This window comes from Dysidea avara, chromosome 8, assembly GCF_963678975.1.
Source record: "Dysidea avara chromosome 8, odDysAvar1.4, whole genome shotgun sequence".
Lineage (NCBI taxonomy): Eukaryota > Metazoa > Porifera > Demospongiae > Dictyoceratida > Dysideidae > Dysidea > Dysidea avara.
The window spans coordinates 7,747,023-7,768,227 of record NC_089279.1 but is presented as its reverse complement, the minus strand read 5'-3'; the positions used below and the strand labels follow the sequence as shown (position 1 = coordinate 7,768,227).

Here is a 21,205-nt window from a genome sequence, read left to right as displayed (position 1 = left end):
TGTATAAAATCCCTCAGGTTTGCCTTTTTTTAAATCCACAAGCATGGTTAAATAGTTGTAGTAACCCGTATTGCATTCTTAGACTAGAAGTAATACTGCTTAACTCTTAAGCAGAAAAATCTCAATGCTACTCTAGAGAACTTTGAGATCTCTCATGAATAAATCCACATGTATGCTTCCGATCTGTGTGTGTTATATAGCTATATAACTATTGTGGATGATCTGTGTGGAGTTTACAGAAATATTTAATGGTTAAGAGAATGTGTACATCTTCCATACAACAGAGAATGCTGCCAGGTACAAACATCACAATATACAACAGGTAGAATAGAGTTTATACAAGTTTAAAAATTATACAGAAATATTTCTATGAAATATTGTTGTTGTTTTGCTATAGATATAATCTGTTATTATTATACATCGCTCTCCTTGTTCTCGTTGGCTTTCAGTGCTTCAGTTACTTCATCAAAATCTGACTTCTTCCCAAGCGTCCGTCGAACTGTAAAATGGAGACATAACAGTAAAAAGCCTCAGTGGTGAAATGTACAATCGCCACATTTAACCATGTTATGACAATTAATTGGTGATAGTACAATGCCCTACAATAATGAATAACTTGGCCAGGAGATTGTGACAACATTAACAGATGGTTATACTGATAATCAAATTCCTAAAGAAGCTAGTCTTAATTTTATTTTCTTTGTTCTGAGCAGGAATCATAAAATATCCCTACATATTAGTTGGCCAGCTTTCGTTAAATTGTTGAGTGCCGTTGATGTACTTACTTGATTTTCTTTTAGCCGCGTGTTTCTTAGCTGCTGCTTTCTTCCTATATCTCACTCCTGATCCAAGTTGTTGATTGACGACTGCTTGAAGCAAACTATCTTCGTTTTCTTCCTCAGATTTGTCTTCTTCTTTACCACCTTTCTTTGATCTAACTGGCTTGTCTTTCTTCTTTGGTGGTGTTTTACTGCCAGCGTCTTTACCATCATCCTTGACACCATTCAAGTCAGGAATGTCAGTGATCGAAAGTCTTCTGGCCTACAGAACATAGTGACAAATCCAACACTGAAATCAATACCAACAACTAGCTTGGCACACATTAAAATAATACAAAACAAAAAGTCAGTAGGAAGCAAAGAAATGTCATGGTACCATTTTTGTTAGCTACCACTGAGCTTCATTGTAATTACATCAAACACAATTTGTAGATTAACAAGATAGTAATGTTGATGAAATCTGTGTTGTACATGATATCATGCCCTCACAACGCCATCACATTGGAACACATAAAACACTCTTCCTACTGCTGTGAAGCACAAAAGTATTAACAGGAATCGTGTTAATAAACAAATCTAAAACCAAAAACATATTTCAGGTGTCAATAGGTGCTAGTTCTCAATGGGAACTGGTAGCTTTATTTGGTATTAACTTCAGCTAGGAAATATGATCCTAATGTGGGCTATAGCTCTACCATAATTCTCTACACAACATGAATAGAGATTGTAATCAAGTAGAGAATTTCTTTGTGCATGGAATAGCATCAAAATATATTGGGAATAATTCGATCAGCCTAATTCTTTGTGGAGTTAATGACTGAATTCTTACATGTATCTTGTGGTTAGGTGGTATATTAATGTGTGATGCAACTTACAGTTGGTATTAGCACACCAGTCTTTCGTTTACGCTTCTCATTTCTTTGTAGCATCTTGGAGTAAAGCGTACGATACTCCAGCGAAAAGTCACTCAACATCTTACAGAACGAATGAATCTACAACAAAATAAAACAATTGCCAAACATAGAGACATATATAAATTATTATAAGTATTCCATACCTTTATATTGGGAACATCTGAAGGCATAAACCCGAGGTAGAGAAACAACTTGTTAAACCTATGGAGTAGGAAGGTAAGATGATACCATACAAGGTCAACTGCAGCATCCATACAATTGCTAATATAATTTGTTGCTGAGAGCACAGAGACAGACACTCTAGACCATATCCCTGACAATTACTATATCATACAGATGTGGTGTACTAATAGGATTATGAATTTTCACTATTGGTCATCCGATAGGCCCAAAACCCAGTAACATACACATGTCATTCAGGAGAAATAGAATAATACTAATTCATTGTTGGGACTACACCAGACCACAAGAACTAGGTGTGATTCCGAACTCGATGAAAGTGAATACCCCCACAATGAGTATCTTGTCTTCTCTCCTTACCTGTTCACAACTCTTCGATGAACAATTTGTAGCACCCTAAGGCGTTCGGTTGCTTCGGTCAAGAACTGGGCAGACCTGTAAAGATAACAATGTGTAGTGTGTGTTACAACACTTATTACTCTATCTATTGATGCATATACTGTCTGTATGGAATATTCAAAATGTTGTTAAAAGATCATACAGAGAATTTGTAGCAGCCCGACAAAACAGTGTAGTTAGTCATGTTGAGTACACAGCTATTGAGTTAGCAGCAGACACATGCAACAAAGTGTGACTTTCAGCTTAAACACCTCACTACAACACCTCACTATATTAGCTCAGTTAAATTAGTAGAAGAACTAACTACAAGTACAGTGGAATATATTGGATACTCTGTCAAGGAGTAGCTATTTTTTTTGATGCTATTCTACAGTTACAAATCAAACATCACTGAACAATGGGTCACCAATTTGTCCATACTAATTCTATTGTGTCCCATTAATTTGGTGGTTTAGGAAATCTTTTGTGCAAGGTCAGCTAGGACTCCAGAGTGACTCACTTCATCTTAACTTCCATGCTGACTGTATTTGTGGATGTTTCATGTTTAGCAATGGCTCTCAAGTGTTTCCAGCTGTCGGCAAGCTCCTTGGTGGTCTTTTCAAGGCCTTCGGACAACTCTGACAAATCAACCTAACCAATGACCACAACACAAAGTGATAGACCAGAACAGGATATCATGAATATCAATACCACAAATAAATTTTATATACATAGCTGATGTGAATTTGATGTGATTTATAGCAAGTTAGTTGGTGTGTAAACTCACACACACTTTTCAAGTTGCTGTGCTAACAAAGGTAGACCTGACATGTGGGCACAATTAAGTACATACATGAAGTCACTTCCTGTATGGAGTATTGTAGTGTGTGGGGGGTTGCAACATGCTCTCAATTAGTAGTTAACGATTAAGGTTCATTGTGATGTTACAAGCGGGATTTGTATGTTGTGATAATTCGAATTCTTCACTTGCCCACAGTCAAGGTCTTGCAGATTTGTTATTGTACTGTACACACAGAGCCATGCACGGACACATGGGTGCGCACATATGTACGCATGCAAACTAACATGTGTGCACACACATTATACACACAAACAAACAAACACACATGTACACACACAGACACAGACACACACAAACACACACACAAACAAACACACCTTTGCTACTCGGTGTACTCCATTCAATTCACCATGAAGATCAGTCCCATCTGAGTACCTCTCCATCATTATTCCAATAAGATGCTCCAAAAGAGTCAACTTAGTGACGTTGTCCTTTACCTCAGTCAATTGTGGGAGATATTGAATATCAAATGCTTCACACTAGAGACACAAAATCGACAGTTTCATGTTAAATCATAGTCACTCAACATATCATGATTTACCAGTTATTAAACAATACATTAGTTTAAATTAATAAGCAACCATAACTTTTATATCAGCAGTTTAATGTAGGCACTCAGTTGGCATCTATTATAGTTGGTTGGATTATATCTGATATCAACCCTGAAGTGTGACAAATTATGTGTCCCACATGTGCAGCTATAGAAATTTTGGTTTTTTGGGTGATTTTTTATTGGCTAGGAAAACCCAAATCTCCATGATCCCTAACATACAGTACTGTACGGTAAATATAAATCAGTTTCAAGGGTTAGTGTATGGAGTGTAGTACATATCCATCCTTGTCTTGGGTAGAGCAGGTATGACGTCCAAAGTAAGCCGTAGACTTGTTACAGTCTTTTCTGCTAGTTCTGCTGCTCAAGAAGCCACTAAGTTCCCAGAATTTGAGTAGTACCACAGGCCAGGTATCCCACTGGGAGACAATGTAGTGTGACTTGACTGAACTGAGACTGCTGCTGTGTGTATGCATATAACTGTTTTATGGTGTAGTGTACTTTGTACTGTCACTTACACATCTAGTCAAACAGTAACGTTTACACATGAACAACTTACATCATACATTTGGTAACACACATGCACACACAGCTGTACACATATATGATATACATACATACGTTCATATATACATACATACAGACAGACAGACAGATGTACAAGCATACACACAACCACATTGCTTACTGTTTTTCCATTTAAGAAGTTTCCAGTAGCCAACAGACAGCCGAGTATTCTCTTCAATGTCAAGGAATCTTTTACTTCATCCACAGCTCTCTTCACCTCCATCATGGCATCAGCAAACTCCTGCGTGAGAGAGAACACGAGTAACAACATCAATTAGTAGTTAAGGGAAACAGATTGGTTATGGTGAATAGTACAAGTAATTGCTGACTACAGCTTGGTGTTAATGTGAATTAAATCATCAAGATTATAATATAATTTGTTATACTGGTTTAGACATGTGACATAAGTATTTCAACAAAGCAATTTTTAGTGCTTCATTCACAAGCGCACAAACCATTCATGTCCTTACGTTAACCATAGTCCCTCCCAATGAGATGTATGTCTCTCTTACCTCTTCGAATACTTTGAAAGAGTAATTGAATTTCCATAGTTTGAGACGTGACTCAAGTTGCGGTACGCTGGACATGATGTATAAAAATTCTTCGGCCGCTCCCAGTGGGATGTCTGGTTCACTCTTGCGAGCTTCAATGATTGCTTGTGTTTCATCTTCAGTTGGCATTAGATTTGACAGTATTTTCTATAGCAAAATAATTACGCATCACTAAACAAAACGCATACATATAAACACACACACTAGACACATGCATGCACGCACACACACAGACACACTTCAAACCGGAACTTCTTACCTCAACCATTTCTTTGTTAAAGTGAGTGTCGTCCATGTTGAGAAGGGCAGCCTTCAGATGTCGAGGTGCTGGTAATCTTTTGATCTCAATCAAAACATTGTTAGCTCTTCGTTGATCAAGAACAGTCAATTCTTTTTTCTTCTTTTTCATATCAGGACTCTGCATGGGCAATGTATGCAGTTATATTACACTTTAACAGTGCTCACCTCTGGCTTTACTTCAACTGTCTTCATTGCAAACAGTGACTCAAATTTCTCTTTTGGTACTTCAACATTTTCTAGTTCTTTCCATATGCTACCAAATTTTTCTACTCTGCCTGAGTTCAACATTTTCTTCTTCCAGTGAAGATGTTTTAGTTGCACACGTTTCATACTAGGGGTACCCCCAAGTGGTGGGGGTGGGGGAGGGGCTCCCCCTGGAGGTGGAGGCGGTGGAGGGACTCCCCCTGGGGGTGGTGGAGGAGGGGGAGGGCCTCCACCAGGTGGGGGAGGGGGTGGTGGCGGTGCCATACCAGGGAGTGGTGGTGGTGGAGGAGGCCCTGCTGAATCTGTGACATCAGTGACAGGTGCTAGAACATCAACATCGTCCCGCAATGTCAGATCGGTGAAGTCAAGATTGTTGACAGTCAATGGTAACTGACGTATATCAGCAGGTGGTATAGCCCAACCAAGTGATTCATCAATCTCTTCGACAACTTCAGGCTCTGGAGGAGGCATCTCTATTTCTTCCACTTTCGGAGGAGCCTATGGAATACATGGTCCCATTGACTTGTGTAACATATAATATATGTATACACAAACACTAGTAAAACCCATTTAGGGTGCACATTGTGTGTGCCCACATGTGTAGATGCAACAGTCATCCGATAGATAGATCACTTATCAGCCACCACCGGATGCATGTGGCTGTCTGCCCACCAGTAACACATCAAGAATGTTACCAGCCAAAAATGTGAGGCTTCACATGCAATGAATCTATTGGTGATAGTGATATCAACTTACTGGTGTACTGCGAGGAATGTCTGCTGGCCGATCCAAATCCACTGATGCTTCTTTCCCCATTAGAGCAAGCATCTTCTTTGTCTTACTCTCAACAACTCCCGGACGTCTTGTACCGGTAACTGATGTTGGTACTGGTGATTTGGGGGACCTTGGGGGAGTAGGTGAAGGTTGCTGCTGGCTAGTATCATCTGATGTACTTATCATGAGATTGCTTGCTCGTTTCAAACTAGACCCTCTCTTGTCAGGAACAGGAGACTTAGGGAGGTTTGGTGATCTCGGTCTATCTTCATCCTCTTTTATCTCAGAACTTGTGTCACTGTAGTCACCACTCTTTGGGGTAGTGCTGCGTCGTGTTGGATGGAAAATGTGAAGTGCCTCAGACCCACTTAGTCTGTACTGGCTAATCCTTCTGCTGGCTGGACTAGGTAATGACTGCTCTTTGGAAGCTTCCTTGACGGCAGACACCGCTGTAACCTTCTCTTCTTTGTTGTCAGAACTCTTCTTTAAACTGTTTGACTTGTCTCTGTTTATGTCCCTGGTCTGTTGTGCAGTTGGTGGCTTAGAAGTGACTACCGGCTCTTTAGTTACTGTTTGCTGTGAGAACTTGTTAGATGGTGTAGTAGTTTTAGCAGTGACTGGTTTAGCTTCTTCTTTAATAGTTACCTTTACGTCACCATTAACCAATGATTTTTTGATTCCTGCGATGTTACTACTTCCTTCTTGCCTTCCCAGGCTGGGGTTCTTGGTGGAGACTTTATCTTGTGCTGCTGTTGTTGACACTGTGGGTGATTTTGTGCTAACTTTTGTGTCCAATGTGTATTTCTTAGTTGGTGTAGTAATCTCAACTTGCGGAGTATCATTTTTAGATAAAGTTGTCTTTTCTATCATATCCTTTTTAGACGTGCTTTTTTCTGTATCATTCTTAATCTTTTCTACATCTTTTTTAGAATATGTGCTGTTTTCTGTATCATTTTTATTACTAATACTACTACTACTGCTACTGGTGTCACCTGTTCTGCTACTGTTGCTGGTTGTGTCAATGTCACTTTTCTTGTTTTTTGTGTTCAGTTCATTGATAGAGCTTAGGGAGTCTTTGGGTCCCTTCTCGACAGAGAGTTTTCTGCGTAAGTTAGAACCCGTATCAGCACTGCGACGTCTATACGGTGTGCTGCCACTAGCAGAATTAGAAACTTGTACATCTTCTGGTGACGTAAACCCTATGAAACATCAAAGAACATTTAATACTGTGCATCTGGTGATTGTAAACAACGCACGGTAATACAAAATAAGAACTATAGCCTACAAACACTTCCTAATAAAGCAATCAGTTGTAATGAACATGCAGGCACTGCATTAAAGCAGCAATTAAAATAAAAAAAATTAACGTTGTGCATACTGTGGAATTTCTGATTAAGGAATCAAATGAAAAAGGCAACAGATGTTTCATACATGAGGGGAATGTCTTCATTACAAAGAAATGTGTATTGGTATGTACTGCTGTACAAGTGTGTATATGCAGTCTACAAGTTAGCTTTAAAGTACTCATTAGAGATGTTTCAATGCAGCCTGTGTGTATGTGTAGTAAGTACCAGATAACTTGATATTTAAAAATTCACAAAACATTTTATAAGTTTCTGTTCTTCTATTCTTAGACTTAAATTAAATTATATAACACAGTCAAATCTTACCATTTGGTACACGAGCACTTTCATCAGGAGTACTGTATTTGTCCTTAGAAGAATTAGCTACACTGAATGATTTTCTGCTCAATTTGCTCGGCTTAATTTCACCATCACCATTAGGCACAGTAAGCATTGGACTATTAGAAGCTATAACTGAGGCACTTCTCTTGGGGCTAGGATAAAAAAGAGATAACACTTTAAATTATAAAATATAAAGTAGCTTTAACTAAAACATATATTTATTCAGCAGCTTGCGTGTTTTGCAATTGACGATTCATTTCTTAGAAGAATGTACGTAAAGCTGTCATGCTTGAAATTATGGCTTCCTGCTTATCTGGTTTGTGAATTCAAAGCCAGTTGGTTTTCATTTTACAGTTGTAATTCTTTGTCAGGCTTTCTATAAACACTTGATTTGAGATGAAATTTCAGAAGTATTTTATCGTGGATTCTGTTTAGCTCATGAAGTTGGACTAATACAGTTACAAGTGACTGAATAAAAGCTTCAACTTGTACAGTTAAGAATATACTCTAATAGAAGAGTCGCCAAATTTCTTACCTGTGTCCTTGAGGACTGAGAGGCCTTGGGTAAGGACTGGTGAGTCGACGTATTCTTAACTTTGACCTACAACAATAATAATTTGTTTGTCTATAAAACAATGACAACTAAGACAGTAGCTATTCATTCATTCGTACTAAAGGTACTCTTTTATAACATACATCAGTAAGCTGTGTGTCCACTTTCATACCATAAAAATAAGAAGCATTCGTGCAACTTAAATTGTGTGATCTGAAGGATATCATGAAATAAACGTTCACATTTTTTGCAGCCAAATTTCAGTGGTAACCACAAAGGAGCTTCTCTTAACAAATTCCCTGAATTAAGGACACAATAGAAAAGCCTCCATACATAATAAGGGCAAAGAGTTGGTACCTCCATATATTTTATCTCTGAAGGAGGAAAATCTCTGTATTACAGCAAATATAGGCCTAAATTCTGGGTAATAGCGACCACTATGGAGAGGTTCCATTGTATTCACATGTGTGATCCCCACTGAGCGAAACCTGCATAATTCTATTTTCAAGATACATGCTATTGAAATACATTGGGTAAAAACGCATGCACATTTAATCACTTCAGTAAACAGTGAAAGAAGACTTGAATTGAAAAATCTAATGCACCACTGATTTGCCTCTCTATGAACTCGGTAGCTTGTTGCACTCTTGACTTATGATCGATTAAATGAGCACCTGTAATTTGTTTTCTATTGCTTTGCTCTTCTTCCTGTCTATCGCTATAACTCCAAAAGTATGGCTGAAACTTTAACAGCCCATTAGCTTTTCCCTCTAGACAACAAAGAAGTCATAAATGAATTTCGAGAAAAATGTAAACTAGTTGGGTTGTTGCTCAGCGAACACATATGATATATATTCTGTTGCAGGTCACAGAAAATGTAAGGCATTTACACAAATGTTCTTGGATATGTGGCAGAAAAGTATACTGTTGACACAGCATTTTTATTAGGAACATTTGGAAAATGGGGGAAAACACTGCAAATTATCACTCCTCTCCTCTCCTCATGCACACACAACTAGACATGTACTGCTTGTCTACAACTACTGCACATACCCACTGCCGGGTTCTCCAATGTAATCCATGTCATACTCTCTTGCCACTGAATTCTGAGGGAGACCTAAATCTAAATGCAAGTAAAAGGAATGGAATGTACCTCATAAGTCTTGAACTCTTTGACTAAATCTTTCTTAGCAGCTTTTCCTTCTTTGCCTTGATGAAACTACATAAGAATCAAACTGCATGTATACAGTGCAGCCATTTTAAACACCCATGCACACACAGTACACACAAAAAGGTTTTAAATACACACATACAAACATACATTCATGATTCGTTCCATTCCTTGATCCTCCAGACAATCTACCACATCATAATAATCATCAAGATCAGAGAAATTTGCCAGTGTCTATACCAGTGACATCACATAGAGCTCACACAATCCACACTCCATATAATGCTCACCCTATTGACAAGACTCATAGCCTCCACCTGTATAGCTGTATCAGATAATGACTGTTCTCCGAGCATGTCTAACAGTAGACCCCATGGCTTCTTACCTAATACAGCACACACACAACACAGTAGTAATCCCATTGTGAGCACTGTATACCTACAGGTGTATATGTATGGAGCTAGAGTAGAAATTTAGCAAAGCTTGTGTGGTGCTTGTAATGGTCACAACTAAGAATGTCATATTACTGAAAATCAAAGTGACTGCTCTATTAGAGTGTTTTATCATTAGTGTGGACTCTTAGAAAAATCAAACAAAGCTTTTCAATGAGTATCATAACGCTACCATACACAATAGCTTGAAGTGAACTAGTCAATGCTTGCGACGGTGAAATTCTAAGAAATTTAGTAAGGAGATTCTACGAAGTGGCTTCAACCAACACCATTGGACGCCATCTTGGTGTGAACTCACTACATGCAAATCACATACTATTACTAACACTGTTTAGACAGCACATTTATACCACCCAGAAACTATCAAACCAACTAAAACAGAAGATAGGATCATTTGTATGTTTTATTAGAGTAGTTCACATGACTGCTCTATTAGAGTAGTAAAATAATATACTTGTTAATAAATGACCCTTACAAGAACACTAGAGAACAGCTAGGCTTGGCTTTTAACTGTACGTCTGAAAAAGAAAACGGCAAAAACTTCACAAAAAATTTTTGTTTCACAAAGAAAGAAGGTGATTCACAAACTAATCGTAATTACGAAATCTATGGTTGTAATTTAACAGTATGTTTGATAGCGTGCCCTATGTCAATATTTTGCCAAGAAAAAAAACATCAGCCAAAATTGGTACACATAATTCAGTCGTCAGTTTACAGTAGGGTACACGTGTAGTCTGAAACTTGGTGTGTGTAATATTCCATACCTTCTTTGCTGGCTACAGTTTCTACAGCATTTTTGAAGGTCTTGGCTGTGGACATCTGTCCATCGAGGGTGTGGTCTGGGGTAGCTCGAGGGCTGGATCGAGGGGTGGGGTAGTCTGCCATCTCTGAATAACTCACAAACACTATTAGAAGGTCCAGAGCTCCCTTCACTATTGTATGGTACTGTTAAAAGAGGATGAGAAGTGTTATCAGTTGTGTATCGTACTTGATGTTCATGTCATGTGTGTTGGGACATCACACACAAGTATACAGAGACAATACACAAAGACAAAAAATCCATACCTTCATCATTCGCACACTCATACGTAGTTATGTATGGTTTGTGTGTGTGTGTGTGTGTGTGTGTGTGTGTGTGTGTGTGTGTGTGTGTGTGTGTGTGTGTGTGTGTGCGCGCGCGCACGCACACTTATTTATTACAGCCTCATAGTTAATTATTCTACTGGCGTCAGCAGTGGATTGTCATGAAGGGAATAGCTAAAGAACACAACACAAAACACCTCCAATCAGACGAACACTCTACAGTAAGTAGTGTCTAATCCTACCCCATCCTTCCAACCCCCCAAAGCTATGCAAGATGGTTAAAAAACAAAACAAAACAAGATTGCATAGTATCCCTACCCTATTAGTACTAAAGATCATGTGATCTGATTGTAGGATACTTCTCTATTATATATAGGTGTCCTGACATTGCTTACAGGAATTTCATGCCAGCTTGTCGATATGTACAGGTGTGTATGTGTCTCATTACATCTATGTGAATGGGCAAGAAAAGTACAATACAGTGTGCACAGCTGAATTTAGCTGTCTTCACCAAAACACACTTTATGACAAAAAAAACTGCACAAACTACATCCCATCACATATCAGGACAGCCTCAGTTCTGGAGTAGAACATTTACAGAAATAGAAAGCCAATTTAAGGTTTTATGCATATTTTAAACACAGTAAAACGAGGGTCAAATCAATAAAACTTATCCAATATCAGATTTGCCTGTTTGTGGAAAGTAAGAAAATCTTCTGTTTTGTGATCACACAGTAAAGGGCACATGAGCTTTGGGCACTTATTTACAATGTAGAAGAAACAAAGTTTACCATTGTCATTTCTTTGTGCACGTGCAGAAAAAACACTATTCCTTGATGATAAGTCTGTTCATAGTGAACAGATTGAGCCAACTCCTGTCTTCATAGCTCGTTTCAATTGTGAGTTATGATCGATTAACAAAGTACCTGTAATTTAATTGGGTATTGTTGCTGTACAAATCAAATTTCTTGCTATTCCAACTGTTTAACGCTGTAACTTTAAGACTATTCATCATAAAAAGCAGTTCACTCCTCTAGATAACAGCTAGAGGAGCAAATATAAAAATGGCAGGTTTTTGGCTCAGCCAGTCAAAAACCAATGTAGCTATACATTAGTTGTGCAAAGCCACAAAATAGTTTAGCAAAAAAAAAAAAAAATTTATAGCTCAAGGCTGATAAATGTAACACAGGACTGATTTAATTACATCATAACATGTTATGATGTCATCAATATTATAAACAGTAAACATAGGCAAGGATAATTTATATTATGGTACTCATCAATTTTTTTTTTGATACACAGACCAGTAATACATGACCATCTCAGCAAAAACCTGGCTAGTTTAAATTACTTTCCTGAATTTCCTTTTACTTTCTCAGCATTATCTACAGTGTCCAAGGAATGGTCTACAGTGTCCAAGGAATGGATCACCTTATTGTGGTGAGTAGTTTTGGAATGATAGTACTAGACAGTAGGAAGAGCAAGGAAATCAATTTGTACATGACTATACTTACAGTAAACCACAGGTGTGTACATTTGCAGCCATAACTTCTGTTTGCATTAGTCTACAGCATTTATATTTGGCTTAATAATCCCTTCAAGGACCAAATTAATTTTCAAGTATGGCGGAATGAGTAACTTTGTGTTATAAGGAAAGCAGTGGTCTTCTGTGAAGCGAAGATGGATTAATGTTTGGCATAAACTTAATGGCAATTTCATACACTACAATAACATCAAAACAGTTAACAGTTTTGTTCTACATAAAACAGTACTTGTGATATGAATCGATGAACGGGCAATATCGTTTCCACTAAGCGTTCTCTTCGTTTCTTCTTTATCGTGAATTCATGAGGTAGTCACGTGATCTTTTGTATACCATCAAATCGCCATCACGTGCTGAGTCTAATGGCATTTAGTTTAATGGGCTGGGATGAAGTACCAGATAATGGCAGATGATAATGGAAGAGCTACTTTTTTTTGATGGCCTAGCAGCAGAGATTTTCTTCGAACGAAGCAATGCTTGGTATGACTTCATCAGAAATTTCATGGCGAGTATCGAGGTGTTAGTGAAATCTTTCTACTGTGGGAGTTTATACAGGCCTACATGTTTGCGTCCGATATATTGGACTTTGGCCATTAAAAGGTTAAAATGTTCACCACGGATTGGTAAGTCAACTTTTAGCCCTGTAGTCACTTGCGCAAACATGTATGAAACTATGAAAGTGGTTTTATTGAAGCAATGATGATGATGATCTTGTTTACGTCTACCACATCGTAAACAAATGCACGTGACACACACATACCATTGGGATCAAGACAGAAACGAGACAAAGATTTTTGAACTCCCCATAAGCAGGTGAATAAAATGGTGTATAGGTTTAATTGATTTGAGACTGGCTTCCCTGAGTAATGGCCTTATTAAAATTTAGCATGTGTAATTTCACCAGTATTTTTAAATTTTGTTTTTCTCAAAATGTATGCTTGTGAGAAAACTAGTCAGGTTTTTGTTGAGACGGTCACAATACTGTATCAGGCAGACTCTGGTAAACATTGGCCATCTGTAGTCATGACAATTAAGCCTAAGATTGTTGTGCAGTGCTGGTAATATAAGCGAATGTTCTATTAGAGAGTTTCATTCACCTTTATAAGTGAACGATAATTCCCTATATATCTACAGTAGGTTTTGGCTTGCTTGCTGCCAGTAACGGGTTAAACATTGTCATTAATAATTTACCATCATCACCAATCAAACAGTTATGGACCCCGCCCCTACCCTAAAGTTGGAAACCAGTCAGCAGTTTTTCTAGAACCGCCCCTGAATGCCAATTCCCTGTTAGTGTATCAGATCTAGAGGGACATGACTAAAACACGGAACGGACTGGGAAAAACTTTCCTGAAAATGTTTTTTGGCCACAGAAATTCATTGTATAGCTGCTAGAAAGAATATAACATGCAACAACAACCTGAAACAAACCTCTGAACTGCTCTGAACATGATGTTGAAGTGTGCTCAAGCCGATATTAAGTCCTGTGCTTAACCCTTTTCATGGCTGAATTTCCCGGCACACTTTACAAGGCACACCGAATCATGCTGTATAAGCCTCACTGTACACTAAACCACTTGGCTACTATACCTCTACATAAACGCTGTGGACTAACAATCTCGACTGGGTTGTTTTTATTTACGTAAATAAAACCACAAAGTAATTATAAGACAACAAAACTACAAAATACGCTAAAAGCAGCCTTGAGAAACAGGCGGCCACTGATAAACTATCTACAAATAAGTGTTACAGTGTAAGAAACTATTTTATATTGTTTCCTTACTGAATCATCATCTTCATGGCTGGTTTCTTCGAGTTTTATCAAAATCCAGTGTCACGCATGTGTATACACACACGATTGAATCATGCCACACGTCTGAAAAACCATCCACAGCTACTTGCCGGTTGTCTTAGCCTATCTATAACGATGTACTTTTGTTCTAAACATTACTATCAACTCAAATATAAACGAAATAGCCCTATTTTCAAGAGAAAAGTTTTACCGGGTTATGTAATAAACCCGCAATAGTGCGCGAAATATCAGGTTATCCCAGAAACGGGACCTCTGTGGGCGTGCTCACTTCAGGGTTAGTGCATCGTACTATGAAACGCACAATAGAAGCGCTAGCGTGTTGCAATTGCACTCAGCGCATGTTTAAATTTCATACCATCGTGCTGGATAAATTCGGTTACAGCCATGAAAGGGTTAATTAAGTTAAAGATAGTCTGAAATTAAATTCATTATGTGCTTAATTAAAAGCGCACTTTCTGTTCGCACGTGTAAACAAGACAAGACACCAGCTTTAAGCCTTTTAGAATTCGTGATCTGGTTAATTACTGCAATTAGTTTGATGGCTGATCTTCAGTTTTACAGGTGACAGCTCGTGACAGGTATGCTTGTATTTAATCAGCTGGCAAGGCACTGGCTACTACAAATACAGTCTGTTATTTTGTTTGTTTAAACTGTAGCTAACCGACAACTTCGCTGTCACAGGTGCTCACACTGGCAGACTGGCAGACTGGCGCTTTGTAAATTATTCAAGGATTTAATGGTGGCTCAAGCACACGTTTAGAGGTTTGTTTAAGGCTGTTGTTGTTACATGTTATTCTTTGTAGCAGCGATTTAGTGAGTTTCTATGGCAAAAAAACGTTTTCAGGAAAGTTCCTTCCAGTCCGTTTATGAGTCCGTTTTCCCAGTCTGTTCCGTGTTTTTAGTCATGTCTGATCTAGAGATACAAACAATTAGAACCTACCATATAGTTTATCTAGTTAACTACAAGTGAAGATCACCCTAAAATGTAGAATCTGCTCATTCTAAGCCTAGATTTAATACCTTTTCCAGCAGTTTCAGAAGTTTTGAAATCAAGACCGATAATTATTTTTAGAGGAGCTTAATGCTCTTGAAGGTGCAAAAGAAGCATTTCAGATCATTTTGTGGTGGAGAGAGTAATCCCTTAATAAACTATTTTAGTAGTTAAATGTGTTATTTTAGGCTTAAAGTTTGTTGAGTGTTAATTTTTTTTTAATCTCAAAAAGCTGATTGGTTTCTGGAAACCAGTGAAACCAGCTTAGAACCGTGCCTGTTGGCATTGCTCAAAGCTTATTGATTAATGGATAGTGTATACAGTTAAAAGCATTGGGCGCAACCTGTAGTTGTGACTTGTGTGAGCATGTAGTTGAGATATGGACAGGGTTACTAGTGGGGATTTGCCAGCACAAGGCTTGAGTACATGTATTATACTTCACACAGACACATACACATGGAGACCATTACTTTATAATGTGGGAGATGTCATAATGTGATATCCCAACACCAGTTAGTTTAGTATTGATCATCATTTGTGACATTGGTGATGCATGGGAACATCATAACATGTGTGTATGATTGTGACTAGTTCATTATCCATATCACACTTTGAAGCATAAAGGTGCCAGACGCACACGCATTACACTGATAAGTATACTCCCTTGATCTGTGAGTATATTTTATGTATAATATACTCTACACAGCCAAGCACTCAAGCACACCCCCCCTCACACACACATACACGCATGCACGTACACAACAAACACACACACGCATGCACGTACACAACAAACACAAACACACACACGCATGCACGTACACAACAAACACACACACACACGTACACAACAAACACACACACACACATGCACGTACACAACAAACACACACACACACACACACACATGCACGTACACAACAAACACACACACACGCATGCACGTACACAGCAAGCAAACACACACACACACCTTAGACTCTAGCAATGTATAAAGCCATTGTATCACATCATTGTAGGCCAGTACAGCATTCATACCATCCACATACACCAGGATCTCACCAAGAGCTGCCAAACAAACAACACAACTAGTCACAACCACTGAATCATGTTAAAGAAGCTCAACCTGTTGACAACTTCCCTTCTAGACATACAAGTAACTTAACCAAATTACAGAATCAAAGGATGCCAGTAACAATATACCACTGAGAGCTCTTATAGAGAATTGTAAACAGAATGCTGTCATGGTATTACTACAATCCATATCACGGTTAGTTTAGCACACAGATCCACTATACATTCATGTATGGTGTATATATTTGCTTGTCAAGTTAAAACTGCTGCTAAATAAATTGTATATATAGTGTGCAAATAATTTGTGACTCTCTGAATCATGGATGCAACAAGAAACCTGCCACACAAAATGGCCCCATATAATGGCATAAATACCCCCATATTATTATCAGAAGCCCGCAAGTGCCGTAAAGCACAAATTGTGGTACTTACAGGTTACTGTCATTACAGGTTCCTGTCATTATAATGGGAGTCAATACATTGAAAGAGAACAACCTATGCAACAGTGAAAACGAGCTGGTCTCTACTACAGAACTCCAGAAATGCTAGTATAATATGCAGTTACCTTTCAAGATGTACTGCTGGCAGGATTGATCACATTTCTGTCCAATGTCCAGTAGACATCCCAACCCTTCGTTGGCTACAAACTCCGACACAAGATCTTCATCCCCCTGTTAAGATAGTAAAAGATCATCTCTTTACAAGCTGTACATAGCACATCTCTAGTTAGTAAGAGATCTTGTGATATTGAAAGAGTAATATATACCAATAACTGATCCAATCGATGGTTATATTCTCATTTACTTGTTCTACTTTTGCCTCAATTTCATAAAAGAGAATTATTTTTTGTAACATGCAGTAGGCAGTTTTTACCCAATGTATTTCAGTGTTTATGCAAACAAGCTGACTTTTTTTTCACTCGGTCAGTTGCAAGACACAAACACACAAACACACACCTATGTATTAATAAGTGGTGTAGTTATTTGTGGTAGTAAAATTATAACTAAACACATCGATTTTCACCAAGAATAGAATGATAACTTGCATATCCACGTACACGTACCTCAAGCAGTGAGTGCATACCATTCAGTAGTATTAGTCTGGCAACTCAATCATATTATTAGAGAGCCATACAGTGCAGTCATTGATGCATAACAGAGTTAGCAGTGTGTGTTGGTGTAGTGAGAGTGTCTCATGTCATGGAAGAAGCAGTATGAAGACAACAGGATACACACCGCCAATTTCACTGGGTTGGGTTGAGCCAACAAATGATTCAACAACTGACTAGCTGAGGACAAGTGTGCTGAGTAGCCTCACATGTGTGTGAGCGTGTGCGTTGCATAATGAAACAAAAGAAAAAAGGAACTACAATATGAAAGAGAAGATTAGCTATATATTAAGAGAGTACAATATTAGGTGGACTTGTGAGAGAAATTTAATCAAAAATGATCAATTTCTTTCTCTGTTCAATTGTGAGAAATGTTCATATAAGTAGGGACTGGAGGTCATGTTTATGCTTTTATGTGCATGGCTGCTCATACGTACCAGTTATATGTCCACACAGTACCAGTTATATGTCCACACACGTGTACATTCACAAAGCAAACATGGTCATGCATGTCAGTTGTTGAATGATAAGTCCTCAGGACTAGTACCCCACAAAACTAAACCACATCCGCAATGGAAACACACGCACGCACGAACACTATGTACATGCATACACACACAGCCTTATTCAATAACAGAATGTTTGTAAGTGTTAACACACTTACAAAATACATATACCATAAAATATTTGACATACATCACATAGTTCCAACTAACAGCAAAGAACACACTATGCTTGTAAATGTTAGCAAGTTATTTCCCTGCCTCAATGAGCACAACAAATCACATAACAAGCCACACTACAAGCTTCCCACTATCTAGTGGGCTGTGTACAATACAAGGTGTGTGGCAACAAAACAACAAAACAAAATCTTGACAACAAAAACTAGTGGAACCCTTAGAAAGGACACCTTCAAAAAAATAGACATCTAAGTTATCAGCCATTTTATAATTATTTAGGTCCCCAAAATAATAAGTTTCAGGCACAGTGTCCGGGTTCCAATTTAAAAACTATTAGCAACACATATTGCCATCAGTACAACTTACATGTAGTGTTCGCTTTAGAGAGAAAAGACTGTTCCGGAGCTTTCTATCCTGTGCGTTTAGTAAAGTCTCTGTACAGAACACAAAAAAAACAAACCATTTAAACCACTGGAATATTTTTTTTACATTAAAAAAATTTGTTTATAGCCAGACACAGTTCAACAAAGTAATGTCATGAATTTTATAACAGTAAGTATCATATGTTGTCTATGAATGGGATTAAGGGATGACTTAAAACTGAGCATGCCTAATGGCTATGATAGCAAAGAGGACGATTGACCACAAGGTGTAATCAGATACCAACCTACCCACACCTGGGTACACAAACCATTCAGTTGTGGTGGTAACAAGTATGTGTTGTTGTTGCCAAGAATGTTGCACAATGGTGGAGTATTATAATATTAATATGCTTACCAATTATTGTGTGTACTCGGATGGATAGCTTTGTCCTCATGATGACAATTGCTGACCTACAGGTAATGGAGGACACACAGACAGTGTTAAACATACAGTAAGAGTTGTGTATATATATAGAGAGACGTGCACACATGCATGTGTGCACAACACATATGCACACACACACACACAATATGCTTACACATGTATGCTATACACACACATATACACTACACTAACAGACACACGCTGCACTTGGGTGCACACACACACACACACACACGCACGCACGCACGCACGCACACACATACTACATGCGCTATGCATGCACATGCTACACCTGTACATTTTTTGATGCACATTAATGTACACACAAACTAATGAAACACCATCCATATAACTGTCCCCCATGTCCTCCTAAAATAAATTTAGGATATCTTTCAACCACAAACTACAAATTTTTGTCTATGATAAAAAATTCAATTAATGTCATAGCACATTAATCACAAAACTACAATCACTTATTACAACAATCACTCATTGTATTTATCATACTCACCCATCCATCTCGACTCCACAATCCTGGAATGCTTCAGTAACAGTGCTATCCAAATCCAGGTAATACTGAACTGAAGTCTTTGCTCCTTGTTTGTTGATAAACAATGTGGCCTCGTCAATCTAAGAAAGAATATACAGTGTACACATTAGTTCTGTTAGCACATATAATGTCAAAGGTACAAAGTGTTACAAAACAATAAAATAGTCCATAGCAATAGACAAGTGATGCGGTCAAGCAGTGAGAAAGCTGCCCTACCTTTTCGGTTGTTGTCTTGGTATTTTATACTTAGTCACTACACAACTACACAGTACAGACAAGCCATTAGCCACACTACAAAAAGTGATACGTTACCAGGCTCACCACGAGGAGGTCGGCACACACATGAACACCTCCACACAAAATAATATTTCTTACAAAAAGACTCCCAAACACAACACATTTCATGAGTTGCACACAAACCAAATTTCTGACACATCTATAAATGAAAATCACACAGTTCTACAAGCATCAGTGATTCAATGGAGAAATGGCAACTGTCCATGGTCTGGTTTGTTATTCACAGCCTCTGCTATAGCCTCCTCTACAAACAGAAGAGGATGTGTACAACCATAAAAGATATTCATATTTGTTATAGTACTAATGCACCATTGGCTGGCTGCTATTTCATATTATCCAAACAGCTACTCACACCCTCAACAAAATTAATTCTGTACATGACAACTGACTGAAACAAACAGCAGAAATTTTGTTGAAGTCTTCATGGAGTATTGGAGATGGCTGTAAACTTTACAAGTAACGCAGGTAAAACAATCTTTGCATGAGTGAAGCCAAAAGGTAGCTAATACAATCAAAACGGTGACTAGATATTTTGCCATAAAAGTAGCTCCCTTTGAGTGGGATTAAAATTAAAGTAGACACAAATTTATAATGCATTCCAACAACAAATGGAGAGCTTGGGTGTGAGAGATTGCTACTAGGTGATACACACATTTTTGTGTTAATTTCAGCGACATCTGCTAAATGCCCACTGCCGTTTGAGAAATGCCACTAGACTCAAAGCGTGGTTAACGCGATTAGCCAACACGGGAAGACCTTTAATAGTGTGCAAACACATTGTAAGCTGTTCACATTGCATGTTAAACAGCCGTCTCGACTGGTCATAAATTTTCATACCGAGACAAGCTACGAAAACAACATTAACACAACTCTAACACATTATCCTAAAAAAAAATACGAAGCTAAGTTGTGTGGACCCTCCACACGTCTCTTTGAGGACGAAAGGTGACAATATACCACCTCGGGTAGGTGCGTAAATGTGGTCTCTTTAAGTACAGTAAAGAGTTCTTACCTTGTGTGGTGCCCTTAGCAACTTTTTCAAGTCTTGCATCTGATCGGCTAGCGGGATGTTTCTTATGAAGGGAAAATTCTTCGGCTTTGTTGGCTCGGCATGTTTAATATTGGCTAGAACGTTGAACGGGTCTACATCGTCCACAAATTGTACTGGTAGAGATATACTGTTTCCTTTGTCCGACATTTCTACTACAATACTGAATTAGGTTGACAGCCTGTATAGATCTGACTGCCTGACTTCGCTACGTTTAATGTCTTTAATCACAATCCTCTATGGTTACATAAATAAACACAACCCGCACAATTCTTAAAATGCATGGAACGT

General features: G+C 38.2%; 1 protein-coding gene across 1 annotated transcript; it reads right to left on the bottom strand.

The window, feature by feature from the left end:
* Positions 1 to 227: 227 nt before the first annotated feature.
* LOC136264350 (FH1/FH2 domain-containing protein 3-like) lies at positions 228 to 21,177 on the bottom strand. The gene is made up of 25 exons (XM_066059066.1): positions 20,879 to 21,177; positions 19,531 to 19,649; positions 18,990 to 19,045; positions 18,579 to 18,646; positions 16,990 to 17,095; positions 16,324 to 16,418; positions 10,685 to 10,865; positions 9,759 to 9,853; positions 9,619 to 9,702; positions 9,451 to 9,516; positions 9,351 to 9,403; positions 8,280 to 8,345; positions 7,730 to 7,896; positions 6,042 to 7,258; positions 5,247 to 5,783; positions 5,041 to 5,199; positions 4,743 to 4,928; positions 4,352 to 4,471; positions 3,431 to 3,592; positions 2,772 to 2,902; positions 2,234 to 2,308; positions 1,837 to 1,894; positions 1,655 to 1,771; positions 786 to 1,041; positions 228 to 499 (listed from the first exon to the last, which is right to left on the bottom strand). Exons 1-25 carry the CDS (start codon positions 21,062 to 21,064, stop codon positions 414 to 416), a joined length of 4,446 nt encoding a protein of 1,481 aa, XP_065915138.1. The 5' UTR covers positions 21,065 to 21,177; the 3' UTR covers positions 228 to 413.
* Positions 21,178 to 21,205: the final 28 nt, after the last annotated feature.